The 22453-nt window shown below is 34.5% G+C and overlaps 1 protein-coding gene across 3 annotated transcripts; it reads right to left on the reverse strand.

The window, feature by feature from the left end:
* Positions 1-4724: 4724 nt before the first annotated feature.
* On the reverse strand, positions 4725-21615 carry LOC128260548 (solute carrier family 46 member 3). Of its 3 annotated transcripts, none has more exons than XM_052993656.1 (5): positions 21596-21615; positions 9523-9895; positions 8002-8403; positions 6271-7011; positions 4725-5743 (listed from the first exon to the last, which is right to left on the reverse strand). In XM_052993656.1, the coding sequence occupies exons 2-5, from the start codon at positions 9885-9887 to the stop codon at positions 5440-5442; spliced, it is 1812 nt and encodes a 603-aa protein (XP_052849616.1). In that variant the 5' UTR covers positions 9888-9895; positions 21596-21615; the 3' UTR covers positions 4725-5439. The 3 variants fall into 3 exon arrangements, with proteins under 3 accessions (XP_052849616.1, XP_052849615.1, XP_052849614.1); XM_052993655.1 differs by lacking the exon at positions 21596-21615 and adding an exon at positions 21410-21546; XM_052993654.1 differs by lacking the exon at positions 21596-21615 and adding an exon at positions 18840-19311 and having other exon boundaries at positions 4726-5743.
* Positions 21616-22453: the final 838 nt, after the last annotated feature.

A 22453-nucleotide genomic window follows, 5' to 3' on the forward strand; every position in this document is an offset into this window, starting at 1 on the left:
CACAAACTTTCCACCCTCCTCAAGTGTGGCAAATATCAAAGTCAAAGAAATGTGAAGTGGCAACAAGAGGAAAAACAACGGAGCAAAGTGGGCCAAAAGGGAGGAGTAGGTGGTTGTGGAGGTGGTTGAGGCTGTGGAGTCGGAGGTGGCAAGTATTTTGCACTAAAAGCGAAACTACTTAGCATTTGCCATCGAAGTCGGACTCGAAATGTGGAGTTGGCCAGGCGGAAACGGAAACAGCAAAAGAAGGAGAGCCATGAGCGGAAGGGAAAGGAAAGAAAGGAAACGGGAAAAAGGAAAGCGAAAGCCTAGACTGAGAGGAATGAGGTCAAGAGACAAAATAGGCTTGCCAACATGTGTTTCCGACTTTCTCCGGATTGTATGTGTGCGTTGGCCACCCTCTACGTGAATTTAACGGTCAAATCCCTTGACTTTCGCCTGCCCAGAAAATCATTCCTCGAGGTTCTTTAACCTTTGCCTCGCTTCCAGCAGCTTTTCGCACCCACTACATGACGGGGATCAGGGGAAGCTTAGGTTCGTGCCAAGAACGCAGCCAGAAGGGCAAAACAATTTGGATTCCTTTAAAGAATAAATAGGGCTCAAAATAAAAATAATATTCCTATAATAAAAATCTTAAAAACCTTAAACCTTAAAAATATATATAAAACAAGAAAGGAAGCAAACAGCTTTTGCAGATGTTTCAAAAAATAAATATTCTTAAAAAAAACATTAAAATTATGATTTATTTGCGTATATTTTTAAAAATATTGAAGCTATGATGATTTGCAGCTCAATTATTTAATAGTTCCTATGGCAGCTATAGGACATCGTTTTCCGATTTGATAAAATTAAAAACTTAATTCTGAACTATCAAATTAAAAATAAAATAAAAAAAAAAATGTTTAAAAAGAGAAGTTTAATTTAAAAAAATAAATTATTTTAATTTAATTGTTCCTATGGGAGCAATATAATATAGTCGTCCAATTTGTATGCAATTTAAAACCGCAATTCTGAAATATGTAACCATTACTTTGTCTCGAAGAACTAAAAAAAAATGTAAGAACGGAAAAGTTATATTTGTTTTTCAATTATTTTTCCGATTTTTCAATTGGGTACTATATGACTTATATACTACCTGCAATAGCAATACAACTTTTGGGATATTTTAATGCATCTTTATACCTAATAGACTAGTTTACGTAGAAACGGATGGACATGGCTTTCCTCTCTCTCTGCTGATCAAGAATATATATACTTTATAGGGTCGGAGATGACTCCTTCAATGCGTTGCAAACTTCTGACTGAAATTAGAATACATTTTTCACATCATTTTGCAATAAAATATATTAAATTGATTACTGTTTTACCAACTTTTTACCAAATTTTCGAAAAGATACAACCTTATAAATAAGCTTAAACGTATTTATTCAATTTGATTAATGATAAAGAGGTAATCAAAGAGATATCAGTGCTACTGAAAAAAATCCTAATTAATATATCTTGTAATAATAATAATGATATTTTTAAAAACTAGTCTGATATTTATTATAAAGTTTTTAAGTTTGCATCTCATTTTACATCAATATTGAGATTTATGATTAATTCTATAGCCTCTTTTGTATATTAAATATATTTATTTTTGATACCCAAAATAAAAGTAATGGATACCGTCTTGGTCGCAATGGATAGTCATGCTTTTTCGTTACTTTTTACGGATTTGTTGGCTACGTTTACGCTTAATTAACTCGTTTGATGCCGTCCAAATCCATATATGGCGATGGCTTGGAGATCATTTGGTTGACCGATTTTAGCCTCAGCCACTGCCTTTGCGTTTGAGTTTGAGTTTGCATTTGGATTTGGATTTGATTAACCGATAGAATTTGTTTGATTTATGCTCGGATGGTGGGTGAGCAGGGAAATAGGGTATTAATTATGGGGAGTGCTCCATTCATTCCACGAAAACAAGCTCCGGGACATGTTTAATGAACAGTTTACTGTGAAATTGTCAAGAAAATGCGTGTTTAAGCCAGATTAAATGCAGCTGGTCACTGATTTATGGCCATGTTGCTCCCCACTTCTCCTCGCACACTCCAATACTCGCATTCGTTGCGCTGGCATTGTTTACTCCAATTATTTATGGGTCAACGAATCAGCTTGAACAAGTCAAGAAAGCAGTGAAAACAAAGGCCACAAATAGGGCCGATGCCGATATCAAATTTCTCAAACGAACTCAGGCTACAGTCTTCAAAAAATCCAGCAACATGTTGGTAAAGTTTCTGGCCCTAAAATTTCTCGGCCAACAAGTTGCCAGAATATGGCCGAAATTGGCGATCGAGTTGGGGCCAAAAGGAAGGGGAAAGGGGCGTGTCGCCGAGGTGGGCGTCAATATCGAAAAAGTAATTAAAGGCAAGCGAGACAGCGACAACGACGACGACGATGCTAAATGCTGATGCCAGTCGCAGTTAAAAGCTGCCCCGCCCACTCCCCCGAAAAAGTCCTGTCAAGTGCAATACGTGCCACGTGCAGTTGCCAGCAGTAAAGTGGCAAATGGCTTTGGAGGCAGGCCAGGATTGCTTAATGCAGCGACCTGGAAATGCACTCTCCATCCGCCTTTTTTTTTTGGGGGGGAAAGCGCTAGAATCACATTCGCAATTCTCTTACTATTAGATATTTCGATATCTTATAATAAGGATTGGAAATGATTCCTTACATGCTTTACCCGAAAACAATTTACTCTCTCTATCAATTAAACAATGAATTCAATTCTTCTTTAGATGTTCTACTTAAAAGATACATAAACACAAAATATACATGGCTGAAATTCACCAAGCCATGAAATAGTAATTCAACCTCTAGAATAATTACTCTTACGTGGCATTTGGATTAGGATTCAGGGTTAAAAAGTTATTTAGCCACATGGCAAACTGCTCCAACCCTATAGTTAACTTCATTTTAACCATTTAAAAGAGTATGTAAACTTACTTTCAGCTTATGTGCATAAAGACCAATTATTATTATTGTTATTACGTTTTACCTTTTAATATTACAATCATCTGAAATATATATATGAAACGAACTTCCTCACGATCTTAAAAAACAAAGAATTGTCTCACATTTGAAAGTTAAAGATAATGAATAAAATGAATATACAAAACTGTAATAGTTGAATAGTTTAAAAAAAATGTATTTTTAAAACTTCAAAGCTTAATCAAATTTATTAAAAACAATATTTATATGCAAGTACCCAAATTTGTATAAAATATTAGATATAATACATCATTAAGTTAAACTGTCATTTTTCAAATGTTTAATAAATTCCTGTGACTAATGCACTTATTTATAAGTCAAGTAAGCCAATTAATAATTAAAAGTTATCTTCTACTGAAATATTATATTTTATAAAAAATGGTTCTTAAAACATTGTTTTGATGTTAGCTAGTGGTTAAGGCTACAGTGGACCAGTGGATTTACTAGTGCCAGGCAAAGTTAAATTTGTAGAGGTATGTTGTGAAGCTGTGAACGTTCTAAAAAGTTAGAGGAAGACATATATTTTTTGCGAACTCATAAAGTCGATTTCGAATCGCCGGAATTCCCTGTTCATGTCCTTCCCCGTTATTATGTGGTGACCAATTCTGCGATAGGGCACACGAGGTCCCAAAACTTATCACACAGTTAATGCACTCGCAAGCTTAGCATGGGGACACCGCAAAAATAGCAACAATGGCTGCAACAAGGGGCAAAATACAAAACGCATCCGTTTTGTGCAACGTAATCGACAATTATCAGCGACATGAGCAAACCAATTGTTCAGTGCCCCGTGTCCGCAGTCTGAAATTCTCCGTTTCCAGTTCCACATTTCCCATATCCCATTCCCGATCCCCTCATGATATCCTGGCATCCTGACATCCTGTTTACGTGCAGGAAAAGAACGATAGGCTCGCGGCCAGGACTCCATTTGTCCATTTACCCATTTACCGCCCACTCCCCCACCGACCAGTTCATTTTTGTGTGTAATTGTTTGCCAGCGACACTGATTACGGCGTCCAAAAACACTAGCTAGCAAATATTTATTTTTGAATTTTATTTTCATTTGTTTGTTCTAATTAATTTTGTTGTTTTTTAGTTAAGGTAAAATATAATAAATTTGTTAATAATCTAGGAAAAAGTACAACAAAATTATTTTAAAAAAAACACACAAATTTTGTAATAACATGTTTTTTAAAGGGAATAATTTTTCATCTCGAATTTGCAATTGAATTAGGATGTTTTATGTACTCTCTGGCAATAAACTTTGGTTGTAGAAACATCTAGAAAGAAATATTAGTATAGTTTGCATTTGCCGGGGAATTTAAATGGAATTTAGTGGTCTTCAGCTAATTTGAAAACAAAAATATTAAAAAAATATTTTAGTACCTAAATACCTAACATTGCTTATTCTTAAGAATATTGTTTAACCTAGGTAAGGCATAAGGTGCAAAAAATTGTACCCATATACGTGTTTAGGTACACTGTTAAAATCTGAAAACATTTTTTAAATAATTTATTAACCATATAAGCCAAAAGCGGCAGAAAATCTTCAGGGCACTAAATAAGCACTTATGTTATTTTTGTATTTGTCAACTAATGTAATAGTCGGTTCCCATGTCACGCTCTCTGAACTGAGACCAAACCATCTCAACCCATGCAATCATTCAGCCACCCGTTTAGGACATTGTTACATTTATTAAATTCTTCTTTACACTCCTTACAGCTATGCAAAAAAAAGGAAATTACAAAAATAACAGATCGGAGTAAGATAAGATAATTACAACGAAAACGAAAATACAGATCGAGACTTACGACTAAATAAAAAAAAATAGTATTTGTAATTGTACACATTTGTTAGGTGAATAGAAATAGGATTGAAGGTTCGAGTGTAAAGCGGAAAATCTAGTCGATTGAAACATACTTGGCGGATTCTAATTAAATTTCGAGTCATGCCATATTTTAATGAGTACCGAAGGTCAAGTTGATTTTATTTAGATTAGGAAAATAGAAGGGTTTAGCTTTTACTTAAAAAATATTATTGCGGGAAATTATATATTTTAACCGTGTTAATATTTTTTTGATTTTCTCCTTTTAAAGCTAAAAACATTTATCGAATTTTTGGGTTTAAATATGTCGACTTTATTCAGTCCAAATCACTGCGATGTTCTAAGAAAAAATATTGCCTTTTGCAAATTCCGCCAATTCTGTATCGGAAAATTATTTTCGGAGGGCGCCATTGAACTAATGTCCGCACTTAGGAAATTCCATGTTATTTCAAGCCCACGAAAAAGAGTTCAAAATCGAATCCAGCTCCAATCGTTTCACCGATTATCCTACTCCTGACCACCCGATTTTCTCAGCGGAATGTGAGTATGTACATGAGGAAGGGGATCGCGCCCGTTCTCATTTCGCTTAACAATCCTTGACCTTGACCTCCTCCTCCTCGCGAACGAAGGCATGGTTCTCGATGCCCCGTTCGCCGGGTCGCAAGGTCACAGAGGTCACAGAGGTCACGGTAGGTGGCGGTGGCTCGGCGTGCTCCAAAGACTCGTGTATCACATTGGCCACGATGCCGTTCATCTGTCCCTTGGCTTCGCTGGCCAGGACCAGTGCCTCGATGGCGTTAATGTTGCCATTGGGATCCTTTACAGAGGCGCGCTCCGCGTCCGAGGAGGCCAATTTCCGCCGCTGGCGCACCTGGAAGCGGTACATCCATCTGGCCGAAAAATAAACGATTAAATATATATCACTTAATTTCACTTAAGGGTATAATCTGGTCTAGAAATTTTTAAAAATCAATTTTTGTTTTTGCATATTTTGAAAGTTTAGACTTTGAAAAATATGATCCTGTAACCAAAATTTTGATTATAAGTATATTTAAAAAATTCGAAAAGGTCGAGCAAACTGGGCATACAAATTTTGTTTTTTTTCAAATTGAAGCCATTTTGTTATTTTTTTTAATGGTCAATGGTAAATGGTCGATAGCTACATTGTTATTAATGAAGATTTTTTTTGATTTTTTGTTATTTTTTTTGAAGACTCCACTCCCCGGCCTTCTTCTCGGCTAATTTTGGTTTTATTTATCTTGTAATTATTTTGTATATTCTCAAAATGTCCATAAAAACATATACAAAAATGGATAGTAAATATGTTTTTCATTTTGTTTTTTATCTTACATGTGAAAACGCCTAAAATTCAGGCTTCTAGACCAGAATACCCTCCTAATCCACTTAATGCACTTACAGGAATATGAACACGGAGAACAGTGTGAGACCGCCGCCGAGTAGGAAGAAGGCTCCTGGGAGCACTCGCAGCGACGAGGCATACAAGGTGGTGTACATGGGGGCAAATACCATGGGCATCAGGGCCTCGGCCACTCCGAATAGCGAATTGACCTTGCCCAGTTCATCCTTGGACACCAGTTTCGTGGCTATCGAACGCATCGCGATAAAGGCCGTGCCATTGAAGATCTCCACCAGGCCGCCCAGATACATGTGCCACGGCAGTGTGGCAAATGCATAGACGAACGACGACAGGATCTTCGAGGTGCTGGACAAAACACCCACCAGGGCATCATCGATATTCAGCTTGTGCGAGAGCACACCCACGCAGAAGATCACGCCAATCAAGCCCGTGAACATGGCGTACGTGGAAAAGAAACTGAACTCCACCTCCGACCAATTGAACCGGAATCGGGTGAACAAATACGTGACCGCCATCTCGCCGTGCAGCGGCCCAATGATCACCATCACCACGATCATCAGCAGGATGACCCGCTTGCGGCGCTGGTTCTCGCCCTTCTTGAAGGCCACCCGGAACGTCTGCACCACGTGCTCCTTGTCGAAGAAGTCCGCCAGCAGGCTCTTCTGCTCCCCGCTCTTCTCCGGCCGGGCCACCGGCTCCTCCAGGAAGAAGAAACCGTAGACAAAGGCGAGCACGTAGAAGGCCGCCGAGATCGAGAACACGCCGTAGAATCCGATTTGCCTGCGAACGAAATTAATCCGGAGGTTAGTCGTTGCTGCTAATAGTTTTTTACACCCTGATTGCTTGCATCTTGCGTTGAGAAGGGACCGAATGTAATCGGTATTGAGGATTTTTTTTTAAAATTAATTTGTTTCCAGTTGAAATTATACACTTGAGTTTTATAAACGAAAGCCAAGGTAACACAAAAATCTTAAATGAAAAATATTTTAACATGTATATTATTACTCTCAATGTTGTAATCTTACATTAAAGGGATAATTTTAAATCTATATTTATTTGTAAATAAATAAATAAAATAAATAGACATTTTACTACTGTAATAATGTAGCTTAAATATTGTATTGAAACAATTTTTATATAATAATATCTCTCTCTCTCTCTCTCTCTGTTTAAACTAGAATAAAGTAGTTTAACATTACTAACATATTCAAGTTTGATCTGTTTTAAGCTTTTCTTCTATTCGAATACCATAATTATTTCATTTCAGTTAAATAATAATTTTTATTATATATAAGTGAAAATTTTGTCTCTTTTGGTACTCAAATAATGTTATTATAATCTCTTTTAAGTGTGAACGAATGAATTAAATGTCTATACTTTTCTTTTAAAATATGTAATTTTTATTAATCAAATAAAATAATAATAATATAATCAAGTATCTAAGCTTGTAACACATTCAAAATAGAACTATGACTAAATATTTAACCAATTATAAAAATATTAAATGGTGATACATATTAAAAAAATTGAAAAGAAAAAACAAATGTCTGACTATTGAATTCAAAATGTTATATATAATATTTAATATTAATATTATGTCATAATATTAAAAACATTGCTTACTAAATTGCATGAATCAATATTAAATTATTTTATTTAATATGCACAATATTAAATAAATAAATAAATACTTTTTATTTAACTTAAATATGGTTTAAGTTTAATTTAAAAGTGAAGGAGAATCGATATCGAAAGTTAAACAGGACTCACTTGAGCAGGACTCCGCTGAAGGCCATTCCGATGGGCACGCCCACCGAGAAGCAGACGTTGAGGATGCCGATCCGCAGCGTGCGGTCCTCCTCGGTGGTGATGTCCGCGATGTAGCTAAAGACGCCCATCAGCATGGTGAACCAGCCGCCGCTGAGCGAGGGGAAGATGGCCTCCGTGAGGGCGGCCGCCTCCATTGGCGCTTGCTCGAAGTAGACGCACAGCATGAGGCCCACCACGCCCAGGAACTCGCCCACCACCGGGATGAGGATGCACGGCTTCCGCCGGCGGTGGCGGTCGCTCCACGAGCCCCAGAACAGGATCAGCAAGCAGGGGAACAGGGACTGGATCACCGTCTTCCAGGCGGCCATCCGCGCCACCATCTGCTGCACCGTCTCCTCCTCCCTAGAAGAAAGAAAGCAATATTAAAAAAATAAAAAAACGAGAACGGAAGCTAGCTTCGAAATTTTTATCCGAACTTATATAAAACCATATGATATTAAATTTCTTCAAAAGCAACCAAATTTATCAAACTATCGAATATAAAATATTAGTGCATTTTCGTACCAACTTTTTTAAGTCTTCATACATATGCTTAAACTAGAATCGTAAAGTTAACTTAAAACGCCCAACGCCCAAATTTAAAATGTTTATTTTAAAGCTGTATGTTTTTATAAATAAAATAAAAAAATCGTGCAGAGTTAAAACAATAAGTTATACAACATTTAATCTATTATCAAAAATGTAGAGCTTTTTCCCCAATACAAAACAAAAATTTGTTTAAGAAGTAAAAATTCCTAATTAATTACTAAATTTACATGCGGCAATTTCAAAGTCTCTTATATGATTAGTGATCATTTTACCAGCCCATTAAAAAGTCGTAAAATTTTGATAACGCGAATGTGAAAGGGGATCCCCTTAATCTGCCTTATTATAAACCAATAAATACATTTTTCTAATATCTTCATTAATAAACCTCCAGCCAAGGTAAACATTAAACAGGTTTTGGTTTTTTTTGGTTTCTGCAACCTGTATTTTGTAATACATAGACGTTATATGCTTTCCAAACATGGGGTCAAGGTTGGATTATATTCAAAATTAATATTTAAAGTCAATTCAATCATTTTTCCTGTGAATGGATCTATTTTTTTGGGTGTATAGGATCTTTAACTTTCCAATTGTTGATAAAATATTTAGTTATTTAAAGTTTTGTAAAATTTTCTTTAACAAATATAGTTAAGAATAAGCATTTAAGAATTTAATTTTCTATGTTAAATAACTAATTATTACAATAACAATTAATTTTTGAATTGATGATTATTTTGATAGCTTAAACAGTGCCTAAATGCATACTATAAAAAAGGTGTTTCTTTTTGCACAGCGGAATAAAATATCGCAGCATAACTTCAGGCATGTTATTAAAGGATTTTGAATTGCAAAATATGTTTGTGGTACAACCGATGATGATATTAGCACCAGGAAATTAGAAATAAATAAATTAATAATAAAATTTATTGGGCTCACAGTGTGTAGTTGGCTGTCTGGCGGCGGGTTAGGGCATCGCACACCTCATCCCCGTAGGCCATGTTCACCCGACAGGCCTTCTCCAGGTTGAGATTCTGGGTGGCCAGGTTGGAGAGCACGCTGGGCATGATGTAGGCGGCCAGGATCGGTTCCACGGTGACGTTGTTGGCCACCAGGCGGATCTTCTCGCGCCAGGATCGTTTCGCAGGCGGGGTCATTGTGGCGCTCTCCTTCTCCTTGGCCGTCGTTTTGTCCAGAACAGTGGACTGTGTGGTCGTCGTGGCCGCTTGCGGAGGAGGTGGCGCATGATTCACCGTGTATTTGGCGTACTTGGCATCGTCCAGGCTGCCGTCCTTGGGTGACATCCTCAAATCTGGATATCGAGAAAATCAATTGTTTACATTTTACAATTTATCGCAAAACAAACAATCTGTAGGGGCTCCGAACTTTTTTAAAAAATTAAAAAAAAATTACTATTTAGGAACATTGTGCGATAGCAATGTATGGTATACAATCATACAATTTGTATAAAATAAAAAGTCTTATAAAATGAACCGCATTGGAAAGCAGATAACCTTGCAGAGCTATGATAATATTGTAATTAAGAACAAGTGTTCCCATGGAAGCTATTGAACTTGTAGTTAATATAACTTGTAGATTGCTTAAGCCAAATAAGAACGATTGGGAATGTCGTATGTTAATTGCTTTTAAGCTGAACGAATAAATTTAAAAACAAGACAGACTGGCAACTAAATACCTATATCACCTAACCCCAAATTCACCTTAATTTGATACCTGGTATTCTTACAATAAAAAGAGCATATTGTGTTTTTTAAGAGTTCTTTAATTTGAGTTTTCGGTTCTATATAGAGTATAGGCAATAATAATTTATAATTTCATAAATTTTAAACTGAAAATGTTGAAATAATCTGCAACTTAAAGTGTGTCTTTAATTAAAGGAATAACAAAGGCAACGAACCAATTATAAGCTTAGTTTAATTTTAAGCGCTTTCGAGGGTAATTTAGTCTCGCTACCCTAAAGTTAAGTTGCTTTTGTTATCTTAATTGAATTGTCATAAACACGGAATTGATAAATTTAATTAAAAGCCCATTACCAAGATTCTTTGCAATGGTAATCTTTTATCTGGTTTTATTATCACAGTGACTCCCTTTGTGTTACTTGCGCTCTTTCATTATATTTACATTAACGAAATTGTTGTCATATTAAAATTTAATTGCTTGGATTATTCTAGGGAATTTTGCCTTGGACTCTTTTGTTAACTGAATGAGTAAATTGTTTTCAAGAATCTTGTTGAGGTAAACTACAAACTACTTTTTGGGCTCTTTACTAGATGATTAACTATTTATGAGCATACAAATAAATACTACAAATTGGATAGTGGATTATTTTGAATTCGATTAAGCAAAATTGAACAATTTTTATAAACTGCCTGCATTTCGATTCTGCTTTCATGTTGTATGTTTTTGGACTGACGGCAATTGGAAAAGTCGTACAAAGTGGGGCAATTTCATTGGCATTGGAGTGTTATCATTATCATTATCACGGGAGGGCCTGTTATCAAAAAAGTCGAACATGTGCTTCTTTTGTTTTTGAAAAACCCAACTCGCCTCGATGGCCCACAGCATCCGCTTGTAGGCCGTTAATGAATTTCATTGTTTAAAAAAAAAATCACCAACAAGCCGGTATTCTGCGTGTCATGCCAATTCTATAGCAAAATGTAATTAGTGAAACTCCGATCTCTAGAAACAGAATTCCGGGTCTGCAGCTTTATCTCTACCTCAGCCCCACCCTTTCATTTTTTTTTTGGCTTGGGATTGGGAAATCCCAGATAGCGACGACGTTTTTATTTTGCAATTCCCTTTATATTTGTTGGTATTTTGTTGCGTTGTAGCTTTTAATTGTTTTGCTTAGTGCATTTGTTTTTGTTCGCTAAAAGTGTTTACACAATTGTTGCCACATTTTGGCTTAAAGCATATGCCTGACTATATGTCGTATTCGATTCCCCGCCAGCACGCCCTCAAAAGTCCAACCCATAACCATATACCTATCCACTGCACTTCACGTGCCAAGCGCATTCACCTTATCGCGGTGCAATTGCCCAAGGCGATTACTCAAAATAAAGAAAACCATAATGATTTTATTAAATATGTATAAGAATGCACTGCAGCTGGAAAACCAAAGACGGTGAACACTACGCTAGCTAGTTTAAACCGTTTTATAGAGTCTACCATATTCATTAAAATCGTTGCCCAATGAAATCAAATTTTTCGTTTTATTATAAGAGAAAATTTCATATAAAAGCTATCCAAATGAAAGTTGGAAACAACTTAAGCTAGTAAGTAATATTTTGATTCAAAGCTTTCATTGATTTTACCATTATCTTTAAAAGTACTCTACGACTGAAAAATTGTAATTTTATTTTAATAATTCTGTAACCATTGATAATAAAAATTGTATATTTAATTTTAATTGTGGGAGGAAATTCCATTTACACGATCTATAAAATCAAAGATAGTGAAAATATTTATTTTATATAACTATTTTGAACTTGTAACATATTCTATAAAAACAATCAGCAAAAATACACCGGATAATCAAATAAAAAAATTAAAATTAAATTAAATTTATCCCATAATATGCAAATTAAAACTTGTTATTAAACTGATTTTAAATTTATGATTATTTGTTGCCAAATGTTATTATAGGAAAACAAACAATACTAATCATGTTTTGCCAATTCTAGCTTTGTAGTTTGTTTTGTTTAAATTGGCGAAAATATCGCTCTTTCGGTGGTTTCCCCTTTAAAAGACGTTTCAATTTAATCATCGCGAGTCTCGACTAGGGTACGAAATTAAAACGACCGAAAATTAGGCAAAGCTAATTGACCTTGACAGGTGATCGCAAATGAACACAGCCCAACACACCCAAACATCTTGGTCATAAAGTGCAGCACTGACCGACCGTTTTAATCTCCAACTTCCGCCTGGCGATGACGCAGTCGGATCAACTGGCTAAAAGCACATAGAAAGCTAACGTGAACAAAGTCCAACACTTAGCTTCGGATATATACTGTACAGTGAAGCCCAAAAGCCAAGATCGACTTTTACAAAGAAATTCAAGCTGAATATAATAGCTACGTAGTGAAAATTGTGTTCCCTCATTGCCAATTTAACCTGTATTTCATTATGCATTGTTGGGAATGTCGTATGTTAATTGCTTTTAAGCTGAACGAATAAATTTAAAAACAAGACAGACTGGCAACTAAATACCTATATCACCTAACCCCAAATTCACCTTAATTTGATACCTGGTATTCTTACAATAAAAAGAGCATATTGTGTTTTTTAAGAGTTCTTTAATTTGAGTTTTCGGTTCTATATAGAGTATAGGCAATAATAATTTATAATTTCATAAATTTTAAACTGAAAATGTTGAAATAATCTGCAACTTAAAGTGTGTCTTTAATTAAAGGAATAACAAAGGCAACGAACCAATTATAAGCTTAGTTTAATTTTAAGCGCTTTTCGAGGGTAATTTAGTCTCGCTACCCTAAAGTTAAGTTGCTTTTGTTATCTTAATTGAATTGTCATAAACACGGAATTGATAAATTTAATTAAAAGCCCATTACCAAGATTCTTTGCAATGGTAATCTTTTATCTGGTTTTATTATCACAGTGACTCCCTTTGTGTTACTTGCGCTCTTTCATTATATTTACATTAACGAAATTGTTGTCATATTAAAATTTAATTGCTTGGATTATTCTAGGGAATTTTGCCTTGGACTCTTTTGTTAACTGAATGAGTAAATTGTTTTCAAGAATCTTGTTGAGGTAAACTACAAACTACTTTTTGGGCTCTTTACTAGATGATTAACTATTTATGAGCATACAAATAAATACTACAAATTGGATAGTGGATTATTTTGAATTCGATTAAGCAAAATTGAACAATTTTTATAAACTGCCTGCATTTCGATTCTGCTTTCATGTTGTATGTTTTTGGACTGACGGCAATTGGAAAAGTCGTACAAAGTGGGGCAATTTCATTGGCATTGGAGTGTTATCATTATCATTATCACGGGAGGGCCTGTTATCAAAAAAGTCGAACATGTGCTTCTTTTGTTTTTGAAAAACCCAACTCGCCTCGATGGCCCACAGCATCCGCTTGTAGGCCGTTAATGAATTTCATTGTTTAAAAAAAAAATCACCAACAAGCCGGTATTCTGCGTGTCATGCCAATTCTATAGCAAAATGTAATTAGTGAAACTCCGATCTCTAGAAACAGAATTCCGGGTCTGCAGCTTTATCTCTACCTCAGCCCCACCCTTTCATTTTTTTTTTGGCTTGGGATTGGGAAATCCCAGATAGCGACGACGTTTTTATTTTGCAATTCCCTTTATATTTGTTGGTATTTTGTTGCGTTGTAGCTTTTAATTGTTTTGCTTAGTGCATTTGTTTTTGTTCGCTAAAAGTGTTTACACAATTGTTGCCACATTTTGGCTTAAAGCATATGCCTGACTATATGTCGTATTCGATTCCCCGCCAGCACGCCCTCAAAAGTCCAACCCATAACCATATACCTATCCACTGCACTTCACGTGCCAAGCGCATTCACCTTATCGCGGTGCAATTGCCCAAGGCGATTACTCAAAATAAAGAAAACCATAATGATTTTATTAAATATGTATAAGAATGCACTGCAGCTGGAAAACCAAAGACGGTGAACACTACGCTAGCTAGTTTAAACCGTTTTATAGAGTCTACCATATTCATTAAAATCGTTGCCCAATGAAATCAAATTTTTCGTTTTATTATAAGAGAAAATTTCATATAAAAGCTATCCAAATGAAAGTTGGAAACAACTTAAGCTAGTAAGTAATATTTTGATTCAAAGCTTTCATTGATTTTACCATTATCTTTAAAAGTACTCTACGACTGAAAAATTGTAATTTTATTTTAATAATTCTGTAACCATTGATAATAAAAATTGTATATTTAATTTTAATTGTGGGAGGAAATTCCATTTACACGATCTATAAAATCAAAGATAGTGAAAATATTTATTTTATATAACTATTTTGAACTTGTAACATATTCTATAAAAACAATCAGCAAAAATACACCGGATAATCAAATAAAAAAATTAAAATTAAATTAAATTTATCCCATAATATGCAAATTAAAACTTGTTATTAAACTGATTTTAAATTTATGATTATTTGTTGCCAAATGTTATTATAGGAAAACAAACAATACTAATCATGTTTTGCCAATTCTAGCTTTGTAGTTTGTTTTGTTTAAATTGGCGAAAATATCGCTCTTTCGGTGGTTTCCCCTTTAAAAGACGTTTCAATTTAATCATCGCGAGTCTCGACTAGGGTACGAAATTAAAACGACCGAAAATTAGGCAAAGCTAATTGACCTTGACAGGTGATCGCAAATGAACACAGCCCAACACACCCAAACATCTTGGTCATAAAGTGCAGCACTGACCGACCGTTTTAATCTCCAACTTCCGCCTGGCGATGACGCAGTCGGATCAACTGGCTAAAAGCACATAGAAAGCTAACGTGAACAAAGTCCAACACTTAGCTTCGGATATATACTGTACAGTGAAGCCCAAAAGCCAAGATCGACTTTTACAAAGAAATTCAAGCTGAATATAATAGCTACGTAGTGAAAATTGTGTTCCCTCATTGCCAATTTAACCTGTATTTCATTATGCATTGTTTGGATTAAAATGATCACATGCATGAGTATGAAAAAGTTAATTCTATCTATTCCCAGTAAAATGACCTAAATTTGTTAACCAGAACTCTATGTAAAAATTCAAAAAGGCGTGCAAACATTTTTCTTAAAATAAATAATTTAAAACAGAAAGCTTTTTAAAACAAACAATGCTTGGAAACAAAATGGTTTTAATTGGAAAAAATTTGTTTTTCCCAGTAAAACGAGTACTAGGTGACCCAAATTTTTTAACCTGAACTCTGTGTTTAAATTTTAGGAGACATGTCAACATTTTTCTTAAAGTTAATAATTTAAATCAGAAAACATTTAAAAACAGAAAGGGTTTTGTTTGAAAAATATATTTTGTTTAAGCACGCGAAATGGTACAGCCCTACATCTTAGCTTATTACTCCAAAATTTTGAAGAATCACCACAAAAGAGCACTTGACATTGGGTTTTTGGGCAGATCTTGAGCTAGTTTGCAGTTTGGCCCGCTCTGCAGTTTCTACGGTGACCCAATGCCACCCACTCAGACGTGCGTTGAACCCAATTAATGGGTGTGGAGCAGGAAAGGGGGAAAATCGAGGTCGTTTGGGCCGTCGATCGGTCACGTCTGCAAGTGCTAGCCCTCGATTTGGCCAATGATAGCCGTCTGGGGAAGACGGTTTATTCATGGGGCTACTGAGTGGCATAGTGGCAACTAGCCAAATCGATGGCTATGGACATGTGCAACTTCAGGAAGCATTTTTTCAGATGGTCTGCACTGCAACTAGGAGTGGTGCACTGAGAAAAATAAATAGCAATACTAAATCACTAATGACTACATAAGATATTACATTTTATATTAAACAAGATTTACTAGAAGTTTAGTTTATTGTTTGTGTTTATATGAAAACATAAACCATGCAAGAAATCCATAATTATTTATGTAAATTAAATCTTTTTATAGATTCTACCATCTTCAATTAAAAGTCAAAGTTATCATTCTTTTAGCATTCTTTAAAAATAATGATCTAAGCAAAATAAAACACTCAAAAAATAATTATTAATTTATATTTTAAAATTTGACTTTCGACTAGTTTTATAAATTTTTTGGATTCATCTTTAAATTGGGTAATTTATTTTGGCTAGACAATTCAGTTTAAAAATCAAATTTTAATTATGAGCAAAAAAAAGTTGTTGAGTTTTGTTTTTCTTTGTTTTATTTATAAACTTATTCAGATCACATATTTTTTAAATTTTCACCTTAGAACTTTGACAGCTATTTTCAAACGCGTCATTGCTTTTTAAAGAAAAAGCAGCAAACAAATTTCATCTCGTAAAGCCCCTACCTTTTGATACTGCTTAAAAATTGATCTCAATTCCCTTTTTGCCAATTCTGGACGGAAGTCGTAATTATTAAACTCTGCCTTATAATTAGCATAGTCGCCGGAATTTATTGTTATATCAATTTTATATTCGAAATGTCATGCTGACATGGGTGCTATTTTCCATCGGTACACAACAAACATGGATTATATTTGGCGATGCGATGCAGTGTGAATAAATCAAATGACGAGGAATTACAACAGTTTTTACCAAATATTTAGCGAGTGCCTATAATTTTTGTACACCCAGCCATCGTGTTATTAATTATTTTTGTAATCATTGTTTGACTTTTTTGGGTAGTTTTCCAATGTTGCTTTTCTCATTTCCGGATGGTTTGACAAAACTTTTCACACAAGCGAATCGAACAAGCGATGGCGCCCCAAATTACCCATTTACGTTATTAATTGCATGTCTATGACAGATACAATTAGATATATAAGTGTGGCATCACAGATACGCCGCCACACGGATACGGATATAGAGATACGGCTGCAAAGTCTGCCCGTGACACAAACAAAGTTCTGCTTTAGTCGGGGCACTAAATTGGAAATAATTAAATACAATTAGCCGGCGAAAAAAGAAAAACTTTTCTTCTCGGATTTATTTATGCACAATTCAATGGTAAAATTAGACGCTAAAATATTTAGACACTCGAATCAGCCCCAGCCCCCACGGATACACAATCTGGAATCACATACTTGTGCACGGGAAACAATTTCGACCCTTAGAAGGCATGATATTACATATTTTAGTTTTAATTTTAATTTTTTTAAATTATAAAAGCAGCATTGAAGGCACTACTATAAATCTTATTTAGGTAAACAACTATTTTTCTCTGTCGAATTAATCACGGAAGTTTCGGAAGCTTGAAAAAAAAAATAGAAGCTCAGATGATGCCGCCGCAATGGAAAGAGACTAGCAAAACAAAACTTGACAAAAAATAAATAATGAAAACTATAGCTGAGGGTGCCGACTTTGAGATACCCGCGTTTTCTGCCGTGTTAAACTATTTTGGTAATTTTTTTGATAACAATAAATACATTTTCCCGACAAAATTTGAAATTCTAAATTTTATGTACACGTTTTCTCCATTGATTTTACAGAATCTTATCAAAAACACAAACCCTATTTGGGATCAAAATCAGTTTTATCTTATAAACTTTAGCATGAATGCAGTATACTCTATGAGCAACAGGTACGAATCTCTATTCGTCGGCGATCAAAACAATGATAAACGAACCACTAATTTGGGCAATCAAACAATAGCGAAGAGCACGGATCTCATTTTGCAATACAGACAGAAACTGCCACAGAAATTGTGAAAACAGCCAAATTTAAAATAAATTAAATACGATTTGCGTAAATTTATTCAGGCCATACTTATAATTAATTGGCTTGACAAATGGCCTGGGATGGTACGAGATTGTCACCGAAATTCAGATTTAAGGAAGGGTTGTCAAAATGTTCAATAATATCGATAAACTTGATCTTCTTTTCTTGAACAATACAAATATTTATGCTATTTAGAACACTATAAATCGGATTCATTTTGTCAAAACGAATTGTTAAAAAAGTAAGTAAAAAAAAGAGTGTAGCAAAAGTGATTTAAATATATATGCGACTTAAAGTAAAATTTGATCGATGATTGTTTGTAGCTGTCACTTTCAAAACAATGGATGGCTAAGTCGAAGCGTTAGCGAACCTCAAATATTTGAAAATTTAAAAACTATGATGTTGATTTAATTTGCATATCAATTAGAGAAAAAAAATGTTTTTTGGACGCCTTTTTCCCTTTTTTACTCACATCGCACAAATTTGACAATTTTAGTTAGAAATTTTTAAATAAATCTAAATAGATTTTTGATATTTTTGACAACCCTAAGCGAAAGGGACGCGAACATCACTGCAAAAAGAGAGGGCGAATGACGATGGTCAAACAAGCGGATTTGATTTAATTTACATGTCGTTAATAAAATTAGTAAAAAGCAAGGCACACACGCACACACAAATGGGTAATAAATATACATGTATATAAAAGCTGTAAGCAATTGCTGGAGCAACGGTTACTACACTTGCGGAAATCCCCGCCTGTTAATCCAATTTTCCAAAATTTCCAATTTTTTACGATTTTTTTAAATTTTCGATTTTTAAAACTCTGGCGATCTCTTCGATTTTTGTATCATTTGGTTTTCCACCATTACCTGAAAGCGCTCCTTTCGACTTTGTTTGTTTGCTTGTTTGTTTGTTGTTTAATCGCAAGTTGTTTTTTTGTTTTCCGTTTGCTGGAAATCACCTACATTGACGCGGCTGCAGCTGCACTTGGATCGCTTTTGGAAATGGGAATAGGAATGGGAATTGGAATGGGAATCGGAATCGGAATTGAATTAAAAGTACAACGACAACGACAACGGCGGTGACAAAAACACTGTGCCTTCTGTGTTTACTCAGACGCTACGGCTGGCTACTGCTACTTTCGGCTTAACGAGTTGTGCTTTCAGTGTCTAAACCATCGGCGTTGAGCTGAACTCGGCGACTAAAATACTGAATTCGTACTGAATTTGATGAGTTCCGCTGGCCAATTGCCGCCGGCGCACGGTAAAAAGCCGCTGCCACCGTCGCTGCCGGCGCAGATTCCATCGGCGGTGGGTGTGTGTGTGTGTGGGTGAGTGGGCGGAATGGGCGGTACGATCAGCCCGAAGCCCTGAAAACTGAAACAGAAAGCGGAGATACTCGTACAGGTGGGTACACCGGTGGCATCGCCAGTGCTCCTTCTTTTTGCAACGAATGCGCTATCACAACCAAAGGTCCGAACTTCGTACCAAAAAAAAATTGTTTTCAAATGTATATATATTTTTATATTTAAAACTAATAAAAACCCCTCTCGGACCAGTTTGGTATTATAAATAATAAATTTATTTAAATAAAAAATACAAGCAGAAAAAATTATTTGTTTATGGAATTAAGATTTTAAAGTGCTTCTGGCTTTGGAAATGGTTTAAGTTACATTACAAAAATGTTAAAATGGATATAATGCTAGCATCAGGCCGCAAACTTTTCTTTGAATATTTAAAGAAAAACATAATAAAAGTTATATTTTTTTATTCTCAGCGCAAATACATATTTTTTTCTTGACAGAAATCAAAATTATTTGTTTTAGTAGCTGGTAATTCAAATCAGGTCTAAACACCTTTTGTATACGGACTGAAAAGGTCATTAAATAAACGTTTTAGAACGTTGTTCCCTAAAAAATGCAACTTAAAAAAATTATATTTTTACTATTTAACAATTTTAACGTATGCGTTTTATAGTATATTAATATCGTATTAAATATTTTTCTACAATAAAATATGCATAAGTACTGGGCATTAAAAAGGTTATACATAATGTAGTTCCCTAAAATGTTTCGTATATAAATAAAATATAAAATTTAAGGACCTGAATTCAATAATCTTGATTATCCTTATAAATGTTCTTAATTTGTGGTAATTCGGGTATGAAACTACATTGTTTGCCTTATTCATAGACGAATTCATTGAAGCTCAGAGACAGAGCCAACTATATGGATGCTGCTTGAGATTTTTTTGGGTTTAAAATCACGGTCACACTGCCTTTTTAACGTTAAATTCAAACTTTATGGTTTTGTTTATTATATTGTGTTTATCCCGCTTACTAACTAACTTTTAAAGGTTTTCAGTTGTTACCTTTTAATGGTAAAAAATATTTCGTATATTTCGTATCACTCGCACTTAAAATCGTATAGTTAAAACAATAAATGAGCAATGAATGAGGCCAACAATGTAGTGTCATAAGCCCATAATTTGATTGCAATTACTTTGTTGTCTACACCTCCCCTCTGTGGCAATTGAAGTATTTGTTGGTGGTTACATTCAATATTTATTTAGTTGTCAGTTGCAAGAAAATTACGACTCCACTTACCATAGATGTGTGCAAATTGTAAATGTGCCAACTTGTTGATTTCAATAAAATTTTTAAAATTTGTTCAACAAAATCCAAAATAAAACAAACCACCTGATATTTAACGTACAGCAAAGTTTAACTCCAAAGTACACATATGTCACGACAGAAATTCAATTAAAAAGTTGTTGGGGGAAATCCCAAGTAAAATGGGGGATAAATAATCAATCAAAAATCAGTATAACTGATTGTACAAGCCAATTTAAAGGCAAGACACAATTAATTGCAAGACTTAGTTCAATTATTATAATTGTATTTTTTTCCACTGATATAAACATTTTTGACCCAATTTAATGCTGTTATAAACTTTTATTTGCTAGCATTTTTTGTAAGCCTATTCATTATTACACCCAAAACAAATTGTCATAGAAACTAAACGATTGTTACATGAATTTCAAAATATTTGATATAAAAAATTGATCAATAAGATGAGTTTAAATTAATTCCACAAAAGTATCAAAATTAAACCTACGTGATTTAAAAAAAAGGCCTTAGACTATAGTTTAAGACCCATCAGTAAAGAAATAAATCATAAAAGTGTAGGGGTTAAATAATTTAATACTGAATTAATATTTATACCTGTCTGTAGTTTAAATTGAACTTTTTTTGTTTGAGTAAAGTCTTAGTCATCAGGCTCATATATTTTTAAACAAAACAAAAGCACAAAACTAAGAGACAATGTTTCGCTCGTTCATTATATTTTGTGTACTAAACAAATAATTGAGAAAGGGAATTTTAAGCCCTACCTTTTTTTTTTATTATTTATATTCTCCAACAACCAATTACGTATTATTACCTATAAATTCCAACTTATCAGTTTAGTGAATTTTGTGTTTGTTTCACCAAAAAGCAGCAGATTTTCGCAATACACAGACTAATACTTAAAAGAATGAAATTGATTTGAAGGCAGAACACAATTATTTCATACACACGAAGTTCCTTTTCTGATCGCACAAAATAATAACTCATTTGTTTTTCTTACGTTTTGAAGAGTAAATTATATATATATATATATTTATTTATATTTCTTAAGGCAACGACTTGATGTTCCGTCTGTTGGAAATAACCATGAGATACTGTGGACTATCTCGGGGCAAAGAACAACGCAGTGTTTTGTAGTTAAAGGTTCTTAAGAACAAGGGATAGAGAGATTAAACAAATGATGGAAAGCTCGTTGTAATCTCAATATATAATGTAGATTATGCTTCAGAACAGATCATGTTATGCATACTGTTAAAGTCATTTTTTAATAACTTTAAAGAATTTTTTTAACTACTAATATAAGCAATAAAATCTTTAAAGCTAGCGCTATAAGCTTTATTATCTAAAGATTAAATATAATATTAAGGTTAAAAATATACTGCGTAATGTATATGGCAAAGAATAGTACTTACCTGTGTTGTATAATATACATTAGGATAGATAGAGGGGTGTATTAATAAAAAAAGGGTATTAAACCATTGCTTATCCAGAAAATGTTGGTCCCTCGGTTCTAAAATTTTCCATTCAATTGGTACATTTGAGGGACTGTTTTTTTTTACTAGTCTGCAGCCTGCAACTATCGTCGGCACTTGAGCGGTGGCCATAATTATCGCACTTGCTGCCACTTTTAATAACGCCGGTGATGATGGGTTTCGTTGGGCGAATGGGGTTCACTGAACGCTTGTGTGGCCTTGACTCACAAAGCCACAATGGCGCGGAGACCGCAAAAAGTGCATTCATTGACTGTAGATGCTACGATGCTCATTGCTCAACTGACGTTTAAGGGTATCTCAGCGATGGCAAAGGTACTTATTTCTATGTAGATAATAAACAACTGTTCAGATGATTTAAAACATGC

Source organism: Drosophila gunungcola, assembly GCF_025200985.1.
Source record: "Drosophila gunungcola strain Sukarami chromosome X unlocalized genomic scaffold, Dgunungcola_SK_2 000032F, whole genome shotgun sequence".
In the NCBI taxonomy this organism is placed as follows: Eukaryota; Metazoa; Arthropoda; class Insecta; order Diptera; family Drosophilidae; genus Drosophila; species Drosophila gunungcola.

What these genes read in the sequence shown, in the direction of transcription:
- LOC128260548 (XM_052993656.1), bottom strand. Translation starts at nt 9,887, where the DNA reads ATGTCACCCAAGGACGGCAGCCTGGACGATGCCAAGTACGCCAAATAC. An exon ending in CAGACAGCCAACTACACACT is followed by an intron (nt 8,404 to 9,522) that starts GTGAGCCCAATA and finishes TCTTTCTTCTAG; the next exon opens with GGAGGAGGAGACGGTGCAGC. An exon ending in TTCTCCGTGTTCATATTCCT is followed by an intron (nt 5,744 to 6,270) that starts GTAAGTGCATTA and finishes TTTTTCGGCCAG; the next exon opens with ATGGATGTACCGCTTCCAGG.